This window comes from Protomyctophum bolini (genome assembly GCF_963924005.1).
Source record: "Protomyctophum bolini genome assembly, chromosome: 23".
In the NCBI taxonomy this organism is placed as follows: domain Eukaryota; kingdom Metazoa; phylum Chordata; class Actinopteri; order Myctophiformes; family Myctophidae; genus Protomyctophum; species Protomyctophum bolini.
In genome coordinates, this window is record NC_137884.1 from 8,651,505 (window position 1) to 8,674,077 (window position 22,573).

At 44.1% G+C, this 22,573-nt stretch overlaps 2 protein-coding genes across 2 annotated transcripts in view; both read right to left on the reverse strand.

Annotated features, from left to right (window-relative positions):
• The window catches only part of cped1 (cadherin-like and PC-esterase domain containing 1), a 109,792-nt gene that overhangs the window by 43,023 nt on the left and 44,196 nt on the right, over window positions 1-22,573 (reverse strand). The window contains exons 9-14 of the mRNA XM_080757155.1: window positions 22,205-22,357; window positions 18,253-18,357; window positions 18,008-18,150; window positions 17,846-17,910; window positions 11,772-11,958; window positions 9,338-9,512 (exon numbers count right to left, since the gene is read on the reverse strand). Of these exons, the coding sequence (XP_080613281.1) occupies window positions 9,338-9,512; window positions 11,772-11,958; window positions 17,846-17,910; window positions 18,008-18,150; window positions 18,253-18,357; window positions 22,205-22,357 (828 nt within the window). The remainder of the gene's footprint in view (window positions 1-9,337; window positions 9,513-11,771; window positions 11,959-17,845; window positions 17,911-18,007; window positions 18,151-18,252; window positions 18,358-22,204; window positions 22,358-22,573) is intronic.
• Window positions 15,520-17,091, reverse strand: LOC308310565 (leukocyte receptor cluster member 8 homolog; the record flags this gene model as incomplete). The annotated part of the gene is made up of 1 exon (XM_080756952.1): window positions 15,520-17,091. One exon carries the CDS (start codon window positions 17,089-17,091, stop codon window positions 15,520-15,522), a length of 1,572 nt encoding a protein of 523 aa, XP_080613078.1.

The following is a 22,573-nucleotide window of genomic DNA, read 5'->3' on the forward strand; positions in this document are numbered from 1 at the left end:
CAATGTGACATCATCATGATTCCCCGGAACAGGCCGGAAGTTATGCGGGAATGCCTACAGAGTGTCAAAAAACTACTTTCTGGCCTTGACAGCCCATATACATCCTAACAGAAAAGTCATATCTGATAGCATTAAACTCGATTTTCCGCTATGCATGCACAGCGCATACCCTCTAGGTAAGTAATAGTGCACCACGTACAGCGCCAACTCAGGTCAGGTCAAGTTAAAGTATAGAGCCTGAGGGTTTAAGTGGTTTTACATATACTATTGCAGGTTTTCTGCTGACACGGTACAAAGTCTTTGCTGCAGTACAATAAGATGAAAGTTCATTCAGCCAATGTTTTTGTGATGGTGGGTTTTCAGATTTCCAGTTCACAAGATTAATTTGGTTCCCAGCTGCCCTGGCAAGTGACACAATATACTTTTTTTTATTATGAAGAATTACATTAGAGTTACATATGGCAAATCTCCCAAAATAGCCAAATCCTGGGATCACAAAGTACTTGACTATGATATTTGAAACAGTGGCTATAATAATCTTCCAAAAAGTAATCCTTCCTTCCCCTGACCTTCCTGTCAATTTGAATAAGAGCATCTGTTAAATGCCTCAATTGTATAAAGTGTACCAGTGCAGATTGCAGACAGATGAGATGCACTGGGGAAGAGCACGGCAGAAAAGTAAGGCAGTCAGGACTGAGTTCCAGGGGTGGAAGACTTCCCCTCCACTCTGTACACTCTGTTGGTACAGTATGACAAATAGATCTACAAGTTCACATCCAGTGACTCATCCACTGCGGGGAGTTGTGAATGTGAACTTGTGAGCATCAGAGCACGTACAGATTGTAGCTAGACCTAGAAGTATATCGCATATAGTTTGAGTTTCTATAAATCCTTTCTAACCTTGATTGTCATCTTAAGGCAAATCATGACAATAGTCGATACACAAGCTCACACTGCATCATGATGCGCTGCATTGTTTGTGAGCTTGTAGACTGGGTATATTTGGAAAAAGAAAGGGATTCGATTTTTATAAAAAGAAATAGGGATGCCAGTGTTAATGTGGTGAAACTACAGTAACTGAGCCTGAATGATATACTGTAAATTCAGTAAACAGCAGTAAAGAATAAAGTAGCCTACCCTGACCTTGGGTCACATCTTCTCCCCCTTGCCTTGATACATCTAAGAATTCAGCTTGAATCTAAATCACAGATTAGTATGTATTCAATTTAAAATAGTGAAATACATTTCTCGTTATTCGCACACTCTCGCTCTTACATTTTAAGTTGTCAAATTTACATTTGCGAGTTTGTAGATTACCCATACCTATTTGTCTGCCTTGGACACAAAACTTTTGGTGGATCTGAACCTCATACACAATGTTCAGACGCATCAATGCAGACGTATAACTATTGTATTTGTTTTATTTATCTTGGTGTGGATCTCATCTTCGACAAGCTCACAACGCATCACAATGCTTGTAGATCTGCTATTTTTGTCAAATGTTTACCCCCAGAACAGGGATGCTAGGGTTCATATGGTTAAACGTTAAGTCTAAAGATGAGAGCGCTTTCGTGTAACAGATGCTTTCATAGAGGCAGACATACGTGCCCACATTATAGAAATGTTTGTCCACAAGCAACTCGTTAGTACATTTTTGGTTTGGTACAACAGCTCATCACATGGGGCTAAAGTACAGTAAGTAATCTGTTTGACAACGTTTGGAACATCACACATTTCTTATTCAAATGTTTCTATTAGTTTTTTTATTTCCCCAGAGAGGGATATGAAGCAATTTGACGCTCTATATAGCAAAAACAATACTGGGAACATAGCGGGAACGTTGCCTGCGTGAGCTCGCGATTTATGGGGACTTGTTGTCCCCAAGGGGTCCCGGCTGTGTGGGATCCGCTGGAATGGCCCACAGCTATATGCATGCCACGCTGTCGAAAGTAATGACAGCTGACGAGAGGCTGCGGGGGGACCGCGAGTAGGAAGAGCAGCGAGTCGACACTTAAAAAGCATTCCACCTCTTCTCCACACCTCTCCGAAAGCCCCCCCGAGATCTATTAATGCTTTCCGCAGCATGTGCTCCCTAATGGGCCGGGCGTGAAAACCTGACTAAGTCTCAACGACCTTGTGGCAAATGCGGCTCAAGAGTGCGCGGCGTGTGCACGTGTGCACGCATGCCTTATAGTGCTTGCGGTGAAAGCCAGTGACAAGAGTGCAAACATGTAGAGGAACTCTGCAGGAGGAAAGAATTAAGCTTCTACAATTGCTCTTCCCCCCAAAAGACCACCCAGAATCCTCCAAAGTCATGCGCTGCCTATACTCAGCCAGCGTGTGCGTGCGTGCGTGCGGTTCCATCAGATTCCACACGTGTGTGAGTGTGTGTGTGTGTGTGTGTGTGTGCACTTTGATGTGTTTGACAGTCTGATCCCTTCACTTCCAAGCAAAAACCAGATTAATTCTAGCTAGGTCAGATTGGCGGATTAACAAAAACAATACAATGAAGAGTTTCAGATCCAGGCCGTTTCAAAACAATTAGCTCTGCAATTCAACGGATCTCTTTCGGTTATGTCTGCATGTCACAGTCTTGAATGGAGGACACCCATCACTTAGCCTCCTATGACTGTCCCCAGCCCACTCTGTAAGGACGGGCCAGATCGAGGCACTCGGCATGGAACAAGGGCCTGACACATGGTGGGAGCTTACTCTAAATGGGAAGCACATTTACAGTACCTTTATAAAAAAGCACTAAATGTTTTTTAATTTTTTAATTTATTTACTTACTTACTGAAAGACAAATGTTCCCACTTTCTCCCTCTTGCACATTGTGAGCTTATTTTGAACATCAGGCGACGTTTGAGGTGTAAAGAATAGAGCATCCGAATAAGAGACAACATACATGCACGAAGACCAACTGTGGTATTTACTAGTATTTACTCATGGAACCCGCTCTTAAACTCTATACTTAGTTGACAAGCCACCCTCCTGTTTTTGCTCTACACATTGTGAGCTTGTAGATCAGCTATCAACAAGCTCACCAAAGGTTAGCGCCAGAATAGGAATGCTATATAATAGGTTTTAAAGTGGTTTATGTCACACAAGCTGCATTTGGAGGTACTTTGAAGTGAGTTACGATGTGCTGCATGCATCACATTAGATGTGCAGAACGAGAGGAGAGAGTTGAGCAGTTGCAGAGGAAACGGTTCCATTGCTCTCTCGGGGTCTGGAGAGACGTGGCCACGTCTTCGTTAAGACATGATGCATGTTTTCAGTTGCCATCTTTCCATGAGGTCCTTATACAAGAGCTCACATCATTAGAACAGTCACAGATGTGGAGGGGATTAAGGGTCTGAAGAACAAGGACGATGATGTTGTGGTAACACAGTCACTGTAGGGGGCCGGAGACCCCGGGGAGTCACCCTTGTATAGTGAATCCATCACCACCATCCATCAACCGCATCAGCCACTTGTCATTGCTGGATTAAATCTCACACACACACACACGCTTTGTGTGATTTGTGGAATAATTTCTGCCAAAATACCCATTAGACTTATCCAAGGTTTCAAGATTTATGGCGATTTATATTTAACCATGTTAACCCCTGGCGTCCCGCACATTTTTCAAAAATAGCGTAAATAGACGATCTGGCGAAACTCACAGCTGTTGTGAGCTTGCGAGATATCTGCTGTAAAATGAAGTATAAAACAGGGCTTAAGTGGTTAAAAACTATCTCCACTGGGGAGGATCGGGGTGTAGTAGCAGTAAATAGCATTCCTCTGACATATGAAGTCCCAGCAGCCTCAAACATGTTAAACCCATGATAGCAGGATTGGCTTCCACTGAACATCAAGGCAAGCAGGGATAAAACAAGTCTCTGTGCGGGCGTGCGGGCGCGATTACGTCAGCCAATGGCCATGGATGGGGTTTATGTTTCGCCCTATTCCGTTTGCTGCATGGGAAGGATAGGCAGGCTGCTCCAAAGAGATGATTACGTTTTGGGTGGAGTACAGTAGAAGTCAAAGGACAAGGTCACAATCAATTGCAAGGGCAAAATTCTGATTTCAGGTTGACATAGTATTATCTCGACAACTGCATAGCTATGGTGGAGGGCCAGCACTCTGCTGAGAGTAATATTACAAATGTCCATAATGCAGTATGCGTGAAGTCCAAATGTAAAAAACATTTGGACTCACAGGAGGTAACTAAAAAGGTGACTATAGCAACATGTAAAAGGTGCTCTCATGAATCAAACGGGATCAATCGCCCTGATGAAAACCTCTCAAGGTCAAGGTCTCAAGGCAGTTGCCTTTTAATTAAATAAAGGCTATTCCTCTTTTTACTCACGAGTGCCCGGATTGTTGGCAGAGGTAGTGGTTGTCAGAGGTAGCATAAAATGTGTGTGTGTGTGTGTGTGTGGGGGGGGGGGGGCAGGGGGAGTCCAGACCCATAGGAATGCACCCAGGGTGCTCAAAAATAGGAAGAAAGTGTCGCACTCTTGCTCCATATGCAGTGTGTTTTTATTGATTGACGTTTCAGCCTGCTGGCCTTCCTCAGCATCAGCAAAGGTAACGTTAACACATACACGCGCGCGCAAGCACACGAGAAATATCAAGCAAAATGCAGAATGTTATGTCTGACTTGTTGGTCACCGTCCTTAAATGCTTATTGCTTACAGCAAAGGGAGCCATTAGAGATGTTTGGCAATGGGCTTAGAGAACAATTTGTATATTATCCGATGGCTTTTCCTGAATTCTCTCCACCGTTTTCAGCCAAACTACGACCACATGTGTGATGTGATGGGGATAGTAGAGGCTGAGAGGATAACAGATGCGGGAGAGGAGCAGAGAAGATGTTTGACGCTGATGGATACAGACGGCTAAGGGCCCCAGGACACCCAAAGCTCATTCCTCTTCCTCATGCTCACCCAAAGGCACCCCAGGTAGAATCAGTCTTAGCATATTGCGGGTGTCTGTGCGTGTAGGTATGCAATGCATGTGTGAATTAGCATGCATTTTAAAAGCCTGGCTGCTGAATAATGATCCATTATGGAGCTCTATCAACTACCGAAAAGTTCAGTCTTGATACAGTGTGTGCGTGTGTGTGTAATGTGTGTGTATATATATATATATATATATATATATATATATATATATATATATATATTCTTATCTATTTGTATGTACTCTCAAACACTTAAAAGATAATTGATAAAAACTCGGTTATTTTACGTCACACATCTAAAAACTATTCCTATTTGACAATACTTTGTACCGGTGTTTGTGCTTGTTGTAGATCGGCTATTTTCAGCATGCAACCAAGTGTATAATCAGTCATTATGATGCCATAACGGCCTGCCAAAATACATCTTTGTCGACAAATTCAACTGTAGACTTAGTCAACTAAAAGTAGACTAACTAAACTAAAACATTTCAGGTGATTCAAATACGACTAAAACAAAATGCGTTGTACTGAGACTTATAATTCTTCTTCTGCACTGTAGTTAAATCTTTTTCTATTGTGTATTTATCTCTGTCCTGAAGTGTTTAACTTTGTTTTAATTTTTTACTGAATTCAAATATCCTTGTGTTTCTTTGTTGTTGAAATGTGCTATACAAATAAACTTTCCTTGAATAATAGAGGCAGGATATTTAGCAATTTAAAGGTGATTTCACTTAATTCAAATATCACTTTTATTTTTTGTGATAATCCTCCATGTGCTGACCATATAAGGAGTTCCTCCCTGTCCCCAGTTCACCCCTGTGGTCAAAAAAGGATAGAGAGGGGCCTTCTTTCAATCATGATCGAGCGGAGGCGGGGCTTGGTGTGCGTGCTGTTGGCCTGTTGCGTGTCCCCCCCACTGTAGAGCGTGTGCATGACTGTGCACATCTTGTTACCAGGGCGGACCGGGGGGGTTTTCCAAATCACCCAAATCACTGAATGCTCCTTTAAAAATATTGGCAAAAATCAATCCCAATGAAAATTCAATTGGAATTTTAGTGGTTATGAATAAACTATTTCTAAATGACTCCAAACATCCTTTTCCCGACATTATGTTATGTTTTCATATTGGACAATTGATAATGGCCAACTCAAAATGTTTGGAATATTAAAAAAGAAAGATAATTATTTTTGTTTGAATTCTTGGATAGATATTTCTTATAGAGAGGAAGATCAAAGTTGCATTAGGGACTAGCTCATAATTGTGATAGAAATTGTACCTCCTTCAAGGCCATGCTTCGGCCTCCAAATGCGAATCCAGGAACAGTGGATGATGAAGCCAAGATGTAAGTGTAAATGTTGAAACCCTGCTGTAGTTTAATGATCTGATATTGTCTGCAGGGTTTAAAATGTCATCACAATTAAAAATCTATCTCAAAGCTGTCCAATAATTTTCACAGGCACACGGCCATATTGGCCCTGGGCAAGATGAGCTCACAGGGGCCAATATGGCCTCACACCACCCCTAAGCCAGATGTGAATGGTTGTTTACATATCATCACCGCTGGTCAAAAACCTGTATCTCCATATTAAAGCTTTTAAATTATAATTATTTTACATAAATTAATGTTTGTCCCATGACAGTGTTGGGCACATTTTTCCCATTCACACAGTTATTTCTGCGAACACTAGGCTCCGTGCAATAAGCGTTGTTTTGACCAGAAATGCCGCCTGGGAGGGGGATTTTTGGAGTCAAGGGACTGAAAGCGTGTATGCGTGCGCAAGTGTGTGCAAGCGCAATCAGTCTTATGGCTAACAACAGATAGCCATCCGAAGCTAATGTGAGTAGCCTTTCCACTAGATCGGCTCAAAACATTTTATACAACTGACTTAACATAGACTACGTATTTTGGTGCTGGTAGCTTGCCGACATTGACGTACTGTGAAGGATATACTGTATGTGTATAACTGTTTAGGCCAGTACAGTTGTCCTCATGTATCTGCTACTCTCAATCTCCAGCCTTCCAACGAAACCACCAACAAGTACAGATCATATCTACAGTACTGAGTCGCTGCTTTTATAAAAAGCACATCTGATCCAAATAAAAGTTGTTTTTCATTGCAAATCCGATATTCATGGTATTTAATGTATAAGTTGTTGACTCGCATAAAAGCAAAAGAAATTGTGGTCCTGGGTAAGTTGACTTGCTAGTGTGTATAATTCACCACAATCGGCTACTTGCTGAAATTAATATTTCCCAAATACTTTTACAATAAGGTTGATGCTTCATGATTTGTCATTGTTGTCTCTTGCCGGTCAATCTAATGTGCTTTGAGCAACACTGCAGAGTAATGAGTTACTTTGAAAAATAGCGTTCCGCGGTGCTGTTGAAGGACTGATAAAACATGTTGATGTGGCCGCAGAAGGCTTTGGTTAAATCCCAGACATGACAAATGGCGTAGAGACGTGATTTTCGACAGAGCGGGCTGATTTAATTTTGTTTACATGCAAAAAGATTTCGGATTTGTTGCCAGACCAGCATCTCGTTAAATAAGGGCTTCCTCTGTGCTGCAAATTGAAACCGTCACTTGTTAAAATCAGCAGAGTATATCATTTGAAACTCGTGACAGAAATGGCACATTTTATATGATTTGTTAAACCAATTATAACAGAACTACAACTATTAAACAAAGACACAGCATAGGTCCTTTTTACCTACTTTCCGCAGAAGCTTAAAGCTGACGTTCTTGATTACTTACTCCTTTTACAGTACTGTACATTGCCGTAGACTTTCTTCCATATTTCCTCATAATTGTCGTCTTGTACACAATGTGAGCTTGGTCGCCAATAAGCCATCTCTCTAACTGGCATGGTGTCTGTGTGTGCACGTATACAGTAAGGGAGCATGCACACTATATAGAGGCACGTGTGTTTGTACACATTTCCTGCAGGTGTGTATGTACGTGTCAGTATGTGAGGATGCAAATGTGTGCGTGTGCGTGCGTGCGAGTGTGTGTGTGTACATGGATGGGTGAGTATATGTGTTGCTGTGTATGCGTATGTAGGGTGCAATTTGAGAAAACAAAAACAGATGGGGAGGTTTCTGAAACGTTTGTCAAAATAAAAACATGAACGCAAACAACAAGCATGTAGGATCTGAAATATGTAACAACAATACATACAGTCTAGTAACAGCATGGCCTCAATGCACAATCTTTAGCTATTGAGAAATAAAGGTAGGTATAAGGTACTGGTACTGTAACTAGGTGTGCAATTTGAAAATGAAGCTACTCTGTATATTAGTGGCTGAAGATGTTGGCTTTCCACACGGGAGACCCGGGTTCGATTCCCGGGCTTTACATCAGTGCCGTGACGGTATGACCTGGATCGCGTTTCCCGGTGGGGGGGGGGGGGGTCAAAAGGGTGAGTGCAGCACAAGTGGCTCAGACCAGCCTGACCAAAAGCCTAGCCAAGGGGGACACAGGCACACACAGACACCATTCAAATCTGAGGAGGATTTACCCCTTTGAAATAGCATAGATTTAGCCTGAAATGAGCCTACTCCATCAACCTCTGCCAAGCTATTGCTAGACAACTAGCCTCGATACCCGAAACAATTAAGGGTATCGAGGGGAAGGGTCCGGGGATGAGGGACAGATCGGTGAGATCCAATCAGGGCGTGCGCAAATCTCTGCCGCGACCCGCCCCTCTAGACCAGAAACCTAACACGTTAGCTCAGGCTACTAGACAACCAACTAGCACTCCAGGTTATGGTATACAAAACAGCATACGACTATGGGAATGAAAACAACAATGCAATAAGGTTCATGCTGAGCACCACTGGGATGTGTGGATTTATCTTAAATATATCACCAGAGGGGTGGATGAAGAGACCAGAGGGTCTGGCATACATAGGCCAGTCAATCTAAGATTTGACCCAAAATAAATCGTTCAAGGTATTTTATTATCCTTATAGGTTCATCCACGTGGGGCGAGAAATGACAGAGTTACCTTGTGGGGGGTCCCCGGGGTGTCCCTGGGGGGTCCCCGGAACATCCAGACCCCCAGGAACACGTCCAGGGGGGTGAGCCGCCCCGGCAGGCCGCCCCGCATTCGAAATGGTTGAGAAATTACCGTTTGAGGGTCCCCAGCAGGTCCCTGTACTGTACTGTAATGTACTGTAACACCCCAAATAATCATACTGTATATACAGTTAATATGTGTGTGTGTGTGTGTGTGTGTGTGTGTGTGTGTGTGTGTGTGTGTGTGTCACATTTTTTACTATTTTCAGCTATTTCCAATGCAAACATCATGTCCTCACAACGGATAGTAATTCAAACGCGTGCGTACGTGTGTGCGTGCGAAGCTACTCTCCTCCACCTCTCACATACCTGCACAAAACTGCACATCACGTGATCTCCAAACATGGGCAGGCTGGGCCGGCTCTCGCGGTACACGTGCAGGGTGTATATCGTCATGACGACGGGCTCCGTCCCTGGCACCGCTTCGTCCGTCACCAAGATGTTGATTCTGCTGTTGCCAATGGCAACCGGGTAGTTGGCAGCCCTGTGGATAAACACCACAGCTTCTCAGAAACATCACACACAGCGCTGTCAGAAACAACACACACAGCACTGTCAGAAACAACACACACAGCGCTGTCAGAAACAACACACACAGCGCTGTCAGAAACAACACACACAGCACTGTCAGAAACAACACACACAGCGCTGTCAGAAACATCACACACAGCGCTGTCAGCAAGATAGTGGTGGAAGGTAACAAAGTACCCAAGTACCGTACTGTACTGTGGTCAAGTTTTGAAGTATTTTCAATTTTCAGTACTTTTACTTCTTCTACACTATACATCTCAGAGGAAAATGTTGCACTTTTAATCAACTACAACTAAATAAAAACTTTAGTTACTAGTACTTTGTAGATTTGTATTATTATAATGGAACCGTTATGCTGTTGAGGTGTGTGTGTGTGTGTGTGTGTGTGTGTGTGTGTGTGTGTGTGTGTAGAAATATATAGTGGTAGTACCAAATGTGCAACTGGTAAGTGCGTGCGTGCGTGCGTGCGTGTGCACGTGCGTCTGAGAGAGGTCAGTCAGAGATCACAACTTATCAGGTTGAGGCTGAAATCTGAGGTGCTGACAGGAGAATTCTATACACATGACATACAGTCCTTTTCAGAGGGACACTGCCTAATAATCTCTGTGTCTGAACTGTAGTCCAGGGTTTTCAAAAAGGTGTCTCCATTTCCAGTTCCAGTTCATATCAGTTTCTCGTAGCTTTATACGATTGGCTCAGCAGCAGATTTAAATTGGAAACACATGTCATCTTCAAATGTGTTTCCGGCTCAAATCTGCTGCAGTGTCAAAAGCTTTCCCAGAAAACACTGATTGAATCTGCAGCCTTCAATCGCACACAGAGGCTTTTTCAGCTTCACATTCAAATGAAATATAGTCAAATAAATTGGGATTATTTTACAGGTTTTGCCGACATCCGATACCGATAATGAACGATTAATAGTACACCAAGTTCTGAGACACTGTCTTGTCTTAATTGTTGCCTTGTCTTATCTCGTTATGTCTTACAATACAGTAGATGTCGGCTCATCTTAATGGTATGAAGCCAAACACTGATCCCAGGAATGTGTAAAATGTACATGTAGCTTGTAAATGTCATGTCGAAAGAAGACGGAGAACAGGAATGCAGATCTATCCCATTACTTATATTACGGTCTTAAATTCCTGCAGAATAGGAAAGGTCGTGGTTATGGACAGCATGTTGTTTGTCATGAGGAGTCAATATGAGTTAACGTGATGTGATGTGATGAGGAGCAGCACGGATCACTTCAACCAGTTCATTGTCACTCACTCTGACGAAACCTTTCTTTTCAGGAAATCGAAAAAAATTAACATTTATTCCAAACAATCAATTATTTAGTCAGAAGCTTGTGTTAATACTTTCCATATAGGTTAAATATTCTGATCTATAGAGCTCCGACGTCCTGACGTCACTCGCTCATCCCCTGGTTCACGGAATTTCTCTATGGAGAATAATAGGAATATATATTATTGTGGTTAAAAAATAAACAAAGTGTGTCTGCGAAATTGTCGGGGAGGTGGCTCTGTCGTCAGTCACTCATATTTGATACCCTCTGTTTCTAACGAAAATGTAACTAATTCAGCAGCAGTAACATTGGCGTTTTCTCTCAGTCAGTTGATTCTTGAATGAAACGGCCGGGATGACATGTTTATTTTTCAAACACAGTTCTGAGGCGATCTAAAATCCTCCTATGGGGATTACAATGGAAATAAAAAGTACATGAACCCGTGGACTTGCGCCCCCTACCGAAATTGACGTCAGACTTCGGTGCTCTATTTGGTTCCATTTGTACACATACTTACTTAGAAAGTTGACACTTTTTCTCCCTGCTGAACATGCCAATGTTTAATTTGAATTTTTTTGATAACTTGTAAGACATACATGGTTTCCCTCAGACAACCTGTTATACGTCACACATATGGATCACGTGACCGTAAAAAAAAACACTGACGGGGCTTCTGGGAAATTTGGGAGGTACAATCGCGACGGGTTGATTATTTATCTACAAGCTCATAGCACGCCACCGAGTGGCACGCTACGAGCTTGTAGGTCTGCTATTTTTGAAAAATCGAAGAACAACTGACATAGAAACATAGCTTTTTCAGAAAACTGTCAGGATATAGAAGACATTTTTAGAATCTGATCCCAGGTCAGAATGGATTAAGAAACAGTGCATTAGGCAGAAAGGCTCATATTGCGAGGCTGGTCTCACCTCGGTCCTCTGTGCTCATCGAGGTGGACGCGGCAGGCGGAGCTGACGGGCTCGGGACGGATTCGAACCGTCACCGTGTCGAAGGGCACCTCGGCGCGGTACGTCTTCACCCAGGGACTGAATGGTGGCGTCAAGACGAGTGGGGGGTCTGTGTAGAGCTGTCTGAGATGTGGGTCCACACAGTGCTCTGGAGAGAGACAGACACACACGCACGCAAGTTGAGTGATTGAGAATAAACTCATACTGAGCACACGTGGTAAACTAATTGAAGGATCTTTTCAGTAAGGACCCCATCGACACACGCCGTGGCTGCCAGAAACACCATCAGCGCCAGCAGACTTGGCTCACTAAAAATGAATAAGACGTGATTATATTAGCACACCATGATACGTGTGAGTACAGCTGGTCTGACTTGACTTCTGTTCAGGGAAGAATCTTGCCCTGGATCAGCTGACACCTACACAGCTGTAGAACTGTTAACCTGAAGCCAAGCTTGTAGGTTAGCTATTTTCGCTTTTTTTGTGAGTTTCTTTTATTTGTTGTTTGGCTTTAGTTTTGTGATGAGTTCTGAGATGTGAGTTAGTTTCTCGCCTATCCATATGCCCAGGTATTTGTAGCTCTGCCTTCAACCATTTCAGAAGTAGAACATGGTCTACTGGGTCAAAGGCCTTGGATAGGCCAATAGAACAATGCAATTTACAACCTTAGTGGCAGCTGACGCAGTGCTGTGTCCAGTCTAAGACCTGATCGGTGGCAGTTCAAAATGTTATTTAGCGACTTGAGTTGATTATTGACCTCTAGCGTCTTAGCAAGGAAGGGGAGTTTAGAAAGTGACATCATCTGAACTGTAGGACCACCTTTGTGCAGAGGAGATACATGTGGTTTCCATAGAGTGGGAATACTGTCAGTTAATAAAGTTAGGTTAAAATATGTGTTATTTATGGGTCTAAAATAAATCATTGACTCCTGTAGCCTTTTTAGGATCAGTGAGCCTCCCTTATCTCTAAGCCAGAAAAGTGACAGGATTACTAGGTGGCATGCCAAAATTCCCTGCGGCAAAGAAATGCTCATTTTATTACATGCGCAAGCAGAGCACGCAAGTACTGTAATCGGCGTATGTCGGTGGCGTCGCTCAGCCAATCAGGGACCAAGAACAGCGATCGGCTGGGTATGTATGTCAGTACATTCCACCAGCCAATGAGAAACCACTGTTCTCGATGACGTAACTAAAGTAAGTTTCAAAATTGGTATAAGGTCAATATGGGGTATGTATGTATCGGCTGGGTATGTGTGTATGTCGGTGTACTCCACCAGGCAACGAGGGACCACTGACCACTGCTGTATTTCAAACCTACGTAGACAGCATCAGAGAGCTTTAGGACTCAGAGCAGCAGTCGTACCAGCAGTGGTGAGCGCACCTCATGGCTCGCTCTGCTTGCGCACAAGTAGGCCATTATGGCCTACTTGTGTGCAAGGTGCAAGTTGGCAGCTCGGCAGAGTGCATTTCTAGTTCAAAACTGTGGTTGAGTCTGTAGTAATATGCTTGGGTTGAGATGAGGGTTGACATTGGGATAGTGTTTTAACAGTAATGTCAGTGGTTTGGAACAGCAATCACCACAGGCTTGATTCCTAGTGAGAGAAATATACAGATATAGTTTTATTTATTTTGAACCACTATTAGGTTAGACACTGTATGGTTAGGTCTAGGTATTACTTTGGGTAAGCTTGGGTATACGTTTTGGTATAAGCTTAACAAGACAGGGTCTGAATCCAATGTGGAATTCATGACATCTATGATCCCATATTTGGGCATGGTTTCAGACACCACTTCCATCACAAAATGTAAGATTAATAATATAAAACATGGGGAGAAAAATGTGAAAATCTGTCACTGATCGGTCCAGCGGTTTGCAAGATTACGTCCGGGCTGAACAGACACATGCAAACACACACTGTAAATCCTAAATTAACAGTAAGTACAAGTTTGAGGTACTTTTAATTTACCGGAGTAGACCATTTTTCATTTGTACTTCCACTCCACTACACCACAAAAGGCTAAATATTGTAATTTATACTCCATTACAATTATTTGACAGCTTACATTACAAGTTACTTTGCAGATTTATATTACGATTACTACTATATTACAAAACATACATTAACCTCTTAAGACAACTCAAACGACACATTGCGATGATACAACCGGTATTGTTTAGTAAAAAAAAAAGTTAAATGAGACATTCTGCATGATTATCTTTACTTTGATACTTTTGTTTGTACTTTCACTAAAAGTACAAGTGAATACAGGCCTTTTACTTGTACAGATTCTATGTTATGCTACTGCTAATTTAACTTTTTAAAGTTAAACATTAAATTAAAGTACTTCCACCACTGCCTATTTTACTTGTGAGGTATAGCAGTCCCTGACCTGGTCTCTTCAATTACAATGCTAGTCTGATTCATTTGATCTGAATGAAGAGAAGTGGGACACTACAGGTCCTACAGGTTAGATTACAACATTGTATGATATGCAAATACCCAACCTAATGTATATAGTTATATTATCCATAAATTCACAAATCTCTGCGCGTGTGAATCTTATTTCCGTCCTCGTGAAATCGTTCGATCAGTGGTTGTACAGAACCAATGTGCAGACATCTTGAAGTCAATGTTGGTGTCGGACATCGCTTGAGCGCAAATCTCTGCATGCATACATTTGTGTGTACTGTACTGTATATGTCTGTCATTTGCATATGTTGTGGAACCATTCAACCCATCCACTTCAAAATGTACCGTGTATTGCTGAGGACCCAAGGAGAGTGCAGTGACCAGTGTCAAGTCGGTCGGATGAGCCCTTGGCCAAAACCAGCATGTGGACATGTTACAGTCAATGTTGGCGTCGTACTTTACAGTAATGGCACCGTTGCAAAAAAAAGTTGGGTGTCGGCCCTCTCCTTCCTTCCCTTGGAAATGAGTGACACACCACACGACACGATTGTCGGGCATGGCTCGCAAATTACACGAATGATGGAAGTCACCTGCTGATTATGCAAATCACTTATGTGCGTCACCCGCGAATAACGTAAGAATGTTGGGCATCGCAATTGAATGATGAATAGGACATGACGCAGATGACCCGAAAAGGTGTAGTCTCTCCAGAACGGGCCTGCTCTGTCCGTGTGTCTGACCTGTCTATTGTAATAAATATGGTGACATAGTGCCAAAGTCATAGACTAGCCTCCAATTACTATGATAAAAGGGTGCCGCACTACACTGACAACAGGTACAATAGCTACTGACAACAGGTACAATATCTACTGACAACAGGTACAATAGCTATTGCATTACAGAACTGAAGGGGCATACGTTCCGAAAGGGCATCACTCTCTGTTCTACATTACGTCTATGAATTCATGAATCTCTGTGTATCTGTCCGTCTTGTGTTGTTGTCAATGTTGTTCCAGTAACTACACCTATAATTGTTACAGCACTACAGATATGCCAAAATACAGAGATGACCAACGTCATAGACTGGCCTCCAAGCGCACAGGTACTGACCATGAGGACTCCCTAAAAAGAAGTTGTGTCGCCCGGGGACCTCCCCTTACATCCTACATAACATCACACACTGTGTCGTGGGCCTGATGAGCCAAGCTAAGCTAAGCAGTTCCTGAACCTAAAATACCGGTTTATAAAACTCTAATGTGTTCTATTGGCCTTCCTTGTCGTCACATTATGCTAGCCAATGTTAGCACACTAGCTGGCTACCCAGTGAAAGCGCGCTTGCCTTGTTGTTCAGAATTGCTGTGCTGGCTTTACAGTCTATCTTGTTGGGGTCCGACTCGTCCGAGGGGAAGAAAGTGACCCCCAGCCCAGTAAGAAAGGCCATGCAGGAGTCTAAACAAGGGAAGCCCAGAGAGGACTGCACATACTGCACCGGCACATCAGGTCTGAAAGTTTTGAGTATGGCCCTGAGAGCACTTTTCCTCTCCCTCTCCACAAACATGTCTATGAGGTTAGAGGCCATGCGCGGTGCTACCCGATACAGCTTAAAGAAGCGATGGAAGTTGCCCAGGGCCCAGGCGGCACGGAGGGCGAGCGCGTGAGACACGCACGCATCCTGCTGCAATGACGGGCTCAGGAACGCCAACTCGGTGGTCATGTCTCCAGAGCTCTTAGTGAAGATGTAATACAGCAGTCTGTACGCCGCAAACTCTCCAATGTTCTCTGAGGGGTTGTCCTCGTACAGGGCTTTCAGCTGAGTCTGGCACTGATTGAACTCCTCGCGGTCACCCTTCTCCAGGGCGATGCGTGCGTGACACTCATACACTTCCACTGTGAAGTCTGTACGCACCTCTTGAACCGTGAGGTCCTGTCGTATGGACTTCATCTGCTCACAAGCATAGGCATAGTCCTGGTGGGCCGACCAGTGGGTCTTCACCGCCTGCAGAGACTTTCTCAGCACGTGTACGGGGCGTACGGTAGAGGAGTCCGGTGCACAGGTGAGCCTCAGGTAGTTCTTGGTGATGTCCTGGCTGGTGCCTACAATGGGGCAGTCCTCCCAGCTGACCCCTTCCTGGGTGCTGTCTGGCAGGTCTACATTGTTGATGGACACCACTAAGGGCTCAGAGCGAAGCTGGTTGTGGAAGCGAGCCGCGCGGCTCTGCTTCTTGGCCTCGTGGTTCGGATCGTGAAAGTCCAGGCCGGCGTTGCTGGCTTTTTTCCTCTTCTTGCCCATACCAGGAGCAGAGTCCTCCATGTTTTTCCTACCACCTCCTCCTCTATTGGCTTTTCCTCCTCTGCCCCGCCCCCGCTCTGCCCCGCCCTGCTCGTTACCATGGCTGGGTTCTACCTTCGGAGTCGGTCTGGACAGCTGAGGCTGCAGGTCGGTGGAGATGCTGCTGTCGGACTGGGAACCGGAGTCGCTGTGTTGGCCGTGTGCGGGTGATGGCGAGCGCGAAGAGCAGTGGGAGGAGCTGGAGGAGGGACTCCGCTGCTGCTGGGAGAAGACGTTCCTGTATCCGCCCAGTCCTACGCCCATGCCCCGCACACTGGCCGCCGTGCCCCCTCCCCCCCGACCGACCGAGCTGTCCACCGTCCTCTGGGATGGAGCTGCATCCCAGCGGGACTGCTTGGCCTTCAGTTCTGGCAGAGGCTCACGAGTCCAGTCCATCTTGTAGGCGGAGCCATCCTTTAATCTGTCCTGCAGAAGCACCTTCAGCACCTTCTCCGTGCAATCCTTATCCTCCTCTGTCTCACAGACCGTGAAGCAGCGCTGTACGTACTCCTTCATGGCCTGGGGCCAGTCCTGGGGTGTCATCTCCTTGTGCAAAGTTTGCCGTGGCCGGAGCCTATATTTTGACATGCTGATGTCGTCAGTAATATGACAGATGACATTCCGTATTTGGGCATGAGTGAGACACACACATAGACAAAGATACAACGGGTCAATGAGCAGCCTGAAGCTTCTTCACGTATATCAACAACTGTCCGAGTCTGACCCATCGTTTTCAAACTCTGCATGTGTATCGCCGAGGACCCAAGGGAGTGTGACGCTGGTATGAAGTCAGTCGGATTGGCGGATGTCCAGAGCTGACAATCTAACCGGTATACCCATTACATGTCATACACGTCATAGACTGGCCTCCAAATACTATGATTTTGGGTAGAGCACCAAGTTCATCATACATCATCTCATTCCAGCCAATCAGAATTTGCTTCCTCACCTTCGTCTTCAATGTTTGTGTTACGCAATGTTTGTGTGCACATAAACACACTTAAAATTGTCCATTCATTGTCTATTTGCTATAGATCTACAAGCAAAATAACGCATGAGCTTGAGCTTTGCGGATACCCCAATCCAACCCTTGCATTGGGTCCCATTTTTCTGGTCTTTGGAAAGACCTGGCCAGGGAATTGAACCCTGACCTCACAACCTCAGGGTGGACACTCAAACCACAAGGCCACTGAGCTAAGCAAAAAAACAAGCTTTGGTTCAATACGCAACAGGACCCCCTGGAACACCTCCAAGGACCCCCCAAAGACCACTTTGAGAAGATTAAACAGAACCTTACCTCTGTCTTCAAGCAGGGAAGGCAAATCTGAATCCTGATTGGACAGTGTCTCAGTCAGGTCAGCCCTGTAGGGAGCATTGGAACAGTTTAGTTTTACGTCTATCCCTACAAGTATAGTAAAATAAACATGGGTGTGCACGTGCATGCGTGTGCGTGTCTTGCCTGTACGAGTCATTCCTCTTTAGTTGGTAGTACAGACTGAGTGTGAGCAGAAGGGCTGAAAGACGATGGCCCTCTGCTGTGGAGCGGTCCTGAAGCAGGTGTTCGTTGAGGGGCCAATCTGCTGATGGGACCCTGGGATACAACTACATACAATTGGACATGCGGGCCATGAGGATATTGCAAGTGGGCCCCAAAAAATTGGCAAAACACTTAGATTTTGTGTGTGTGTGTGTGTGTGTGTGTACCAGTTCAAAAGCACCAGAGGTCTTCAGTTGTGTGTGAAACTGCAGCAGCAGGCTCAGCTCATCCTCTGTCAAACACAGGCCATATGTCCCTCGACAGCCACCGTACTAACGAGGCACAATGTTGGAAGAAATTTGAAACGGGTTAAAACTGCTTTTTGACGTGTGGATCCTTTGGCACTCTTACTTCACTCCTGAAAACCATTTTTTTCCTCCAATATATTTTGACGTGTTTAAGTTAAGGTGTTTTGAGAGGCATCAATCAATAACAATATTTAATAAGCAGATATATTTAAACGTTTTTTTTTTCCAATTCCAACAAAGTAGACCCACATAACAAAATGGTCCTTTAAAACTGTCTGTTGGCATGAAGAAAACCTCATAAATGATGATTCAATTGATTGAGACAACTAATAGATTTACTGCTTTTTACTTACTATTGTACTGAACTAGTTTCAGGCATGCAAACAGGCCCAAGGTGAAAAAGGTGACAGTGTGCGGGGCCGACGCTGTGCCGCGGAGCAAATCTTTTGAGCGTTTATCGGTACTAAACCCACTTTTTGGGGGGGGGGGGGGTCGTGGGGGACAGTATATACTGCACTTAAGAGTCATCAACACAAATCTATTACTCTCAGTATGTAGAAAGATGTTCAAATGAATTACTTCCTGTACTGTACTAGCCCTCCTCCCCGGCCTGTGTGTCTGTGTTAGGCTGTGCAACAGTGACACTTGGTGGTGAACAAATGCTATAACGCTATGTTCGTGCTCGGACACAGCCAGGGACACAGGGACACACCCAATGACACAGGGACACAGCCAGGGACAGACCCAATGACACAGGGACACAGCCAGGGAAAGACCCAATGACACAGGGACACAGCCAGGGACAGACCCAATGACACAGGGACACAGCCAGGGACAGACCCAATGACACAGGGACACAGCCAGGGACAGACCCAATGACACAGGGACACAGCCAGGGACAGACCCAATGACACAGGGACACAGCCAGGGACAGACCCAATGACACAGGGACACAGCCAGGGACAGACCCAATGACACAGGGACACAGCCAGGGACAGACCCAATGACACAGGGACACAGCCAGGGACAGACCCAATGACACAGGGACAGACCCAATGACACAGGGACACAGCCAGGGACAGACCCAATGACACAGGGACACAGCCAGGGACAGACCCAATGACACAGGGACACAGCCAGGGACAGACCCAATGACACAGGGACACAGCCAGGGACACAGCCAGGGACAGACCCAATGACACAGCCAGGGACACAGCCACACACACATACTGTAGCTGTCTATAGTGTGGTTGAGTGGCTGCACCACTCAAAAATGACAGATGATTATTTACTAAATCAGTACAAATCTAGTCATTATTGATCAAGATGTTAACATTCATGTCCCGATAGTCATAGAACAATTAATTTACTCCAACAGGAGCACTAGCCCCTCGAGGAGCACTAGCCCCTCCTATATTCAGTAGATTTGTGTCCTAAATGCCATTGACAATGAATGGATAATAATTGTCATATCTCGGCTTTTTATCCTACACAATCCTACACATTCATTGTCACAAAAACGACAATGAATGGATGATGTATGATTATAAGAGTGCCGCTCACTTCACACGGGTGTGATTTAAAAAAAAACAGGTCCAGCACTCGCACTCCCATCTCAAAATCCCTTACAGTTACACTCTTCACATCATGTAAAATAGAAATTATATTCACTGTCAAAATAATAACTTAATAATACTACTTCAATATTTTAGCCTTAGTCAATTTAAGACATGTAGAGTAACATCCTCTCCTTATTCAACAGTAGCTGCATGTTTTATTTTTTAATATATCTATTTAGTATAAGCCCTGGGGGGGGGGGGTGTAGTACTACAAGTTGTATGTATCAAGAGTTTTATTTATTTACTCACACGCACGCACGCACGCACGCACACACACACACACACACACACATGTGCGCGTTTATTTACTCGCACACATGCATGCACATGCACACACACACACACACACACAGCGAGAGAAACTGACGCCGGCGTGTCCACACCACAGACAGTATAACGTAAGGTGCTAACGTTGCTAATGCTAACTAGTAGCAGCTTAACTATGGGACTGACTGGCGAGTCACAGACAGTCTGTCCCAACTCCCGCCGGCGCCGAGTCCCGAGTCCACACAAGCGGAGCGACCAGCGGCGGCGCACATCATGCCGCCCAGATGCAAGCAGAAATATCGTTCAGAATCATTAGTGATCGACTCACGAGACTAGTCAGTCAGTCTCGTCAGATAATTCTCCGGGCAGCAGGCTCGGGCTCCACCCCCACCCACAGACCCCCTCACCCCCCCCAAACATTTTTTTAACGGATTTGCATGAATCACACAGGTCCTATATTTGGGATAAAAACGGCGATTTTCGCCGAAAAGCTACACTTTTGCATGCCTGTAGTTTGTAATTTCCTTGCTGCTTTTGCAACCATGACAACAACTTTTCCAACATATTTATATACAGGGGATTGGCAAAATGGCAAAGTTGAGTTTGCCAAATTGAAATGTAAATGTCACATGAGAGAGAAATACAGAGAATACAGAGAAAAGTTCTGTAAGCCTTGGAACCAATTCAAGCCTATTATACTGCCTCAAAAATCCAGTCCTTGATTTGGAATTAAGGCTATTCATCTTAATGCAAGTCATGCCATTACTTTTATGAAGGCATAGAGTATTAACTAATTTTTTGCCGAGTAAATAATTCAGCCCCTGCCAGCGATCGATTCCCTTGATCATTGATTAACACACATTTCTCTGTGCTTTCGCAATTTTTGTTTTATTACTGAGGGGAAATCTGTCTTTTGGATTAATCATTAATCAGAAAAGCTAGATTTTATCCACTTTTTCCCTCATCAAATGGAAAGACTTATTGGGCTTATTGTGTGTGGCGTTCATGTGATCAATATACAGTAGACTACATTATTATAAATAATCAATACAATGACACATCGGAGGTGCATCTGTGCCCAGTGACATTAAGACATGAAAGTCTATTTTCATCATTACGTGAAACTTTGTTTGTGTCAGCCAACACGCTGAGGGAACTAATATTTCAGCTCTAAATGAAACTGAAAACCTACAATAGACACCTTGCATCATGTCTATATTATGCATAACCTACAAGCAATACATCATTTGACATCTTTTTTATACTGTATGACTGTGTTGACAAATAGATACATATTTTATTTGAGGTTTGGGATTGGGACTATTAATTGATTCAGCATGAAGACTAAAGCATTCTAAAGACGTATACGCAAGCTTTGATCCATGCTAAGTAAAAACAAGAAATGATCACATCGTGAAAGAAGCACTGGTTTCTTTATTTAGTAACGAACGCTCCTCTCAACCGGCCGGTCTCAATCATAATATTGAGACCGGCCATTTGAGGTGTGCATCGGCCTTTTGCTCTAAAGTTAGTCAGGTTTCACCTGACAAAAAAAAGATGAATCCCACACGTAGGAATTGACGGTAGATCGGCTATTTTCAAATGACCAAAATGTATATAGGGCTGAAGTGATTAATGTATGATTTCTTGTTTTGTAATAATAATACGAAATAAATCTATAAGTAACTAGTGACTAAACGTTTTCAAATATAAATGTAGGAGTAGAAGTGAAGGTATTGAGAATGGGAAACACTCCAATAAAGTGAAAGTTGTATAGGCTACTTAAGTAGACTGCAGTACTGTTTTTAACCTTCTATGATTGATTATGTGGTTTTAACCAGGTAGCATCCTTGTGAATGAAAAGTGCAATAGCAATACAAATTAAATTCATTATTATCATCATCATCATCATCATTATTATTATTACAGAAGTACTTGAGTACATTTACTTAGTTATTTTTACACCACTGACAGTATGTGTCTACCTTGCGTGTCCTGTCCGTCTGCGTGTTGGTGTGGGATGGCCCACTGTGCTCTGGGAGGAGGAAGTGCAGCGTGTCCTCCAGAACGAGCTCTCTGGTGATCTGTCCGTCGAAAACAGGGTCCCTCAAGCCGGCGAAGGTCAGGTCAGTGTCGACCTGGGGGGGGAGACATGGGATGGACGTCCTTGAGGAAGGGGTTCCAGAACAGCTAGAGGTGCCCATTCCCCCAGCAGAGGATTCTAGACCAGTGGTTTTCAATCAAAGTCCATTATTTATTCGGCCTTTGAGCCACGGAGCACCTATTGGTGAAATGTAGCCTCTCAGACCCAAACTAAAGAATATTTTGATTATGGTTGGATAAGACTTTGTCCA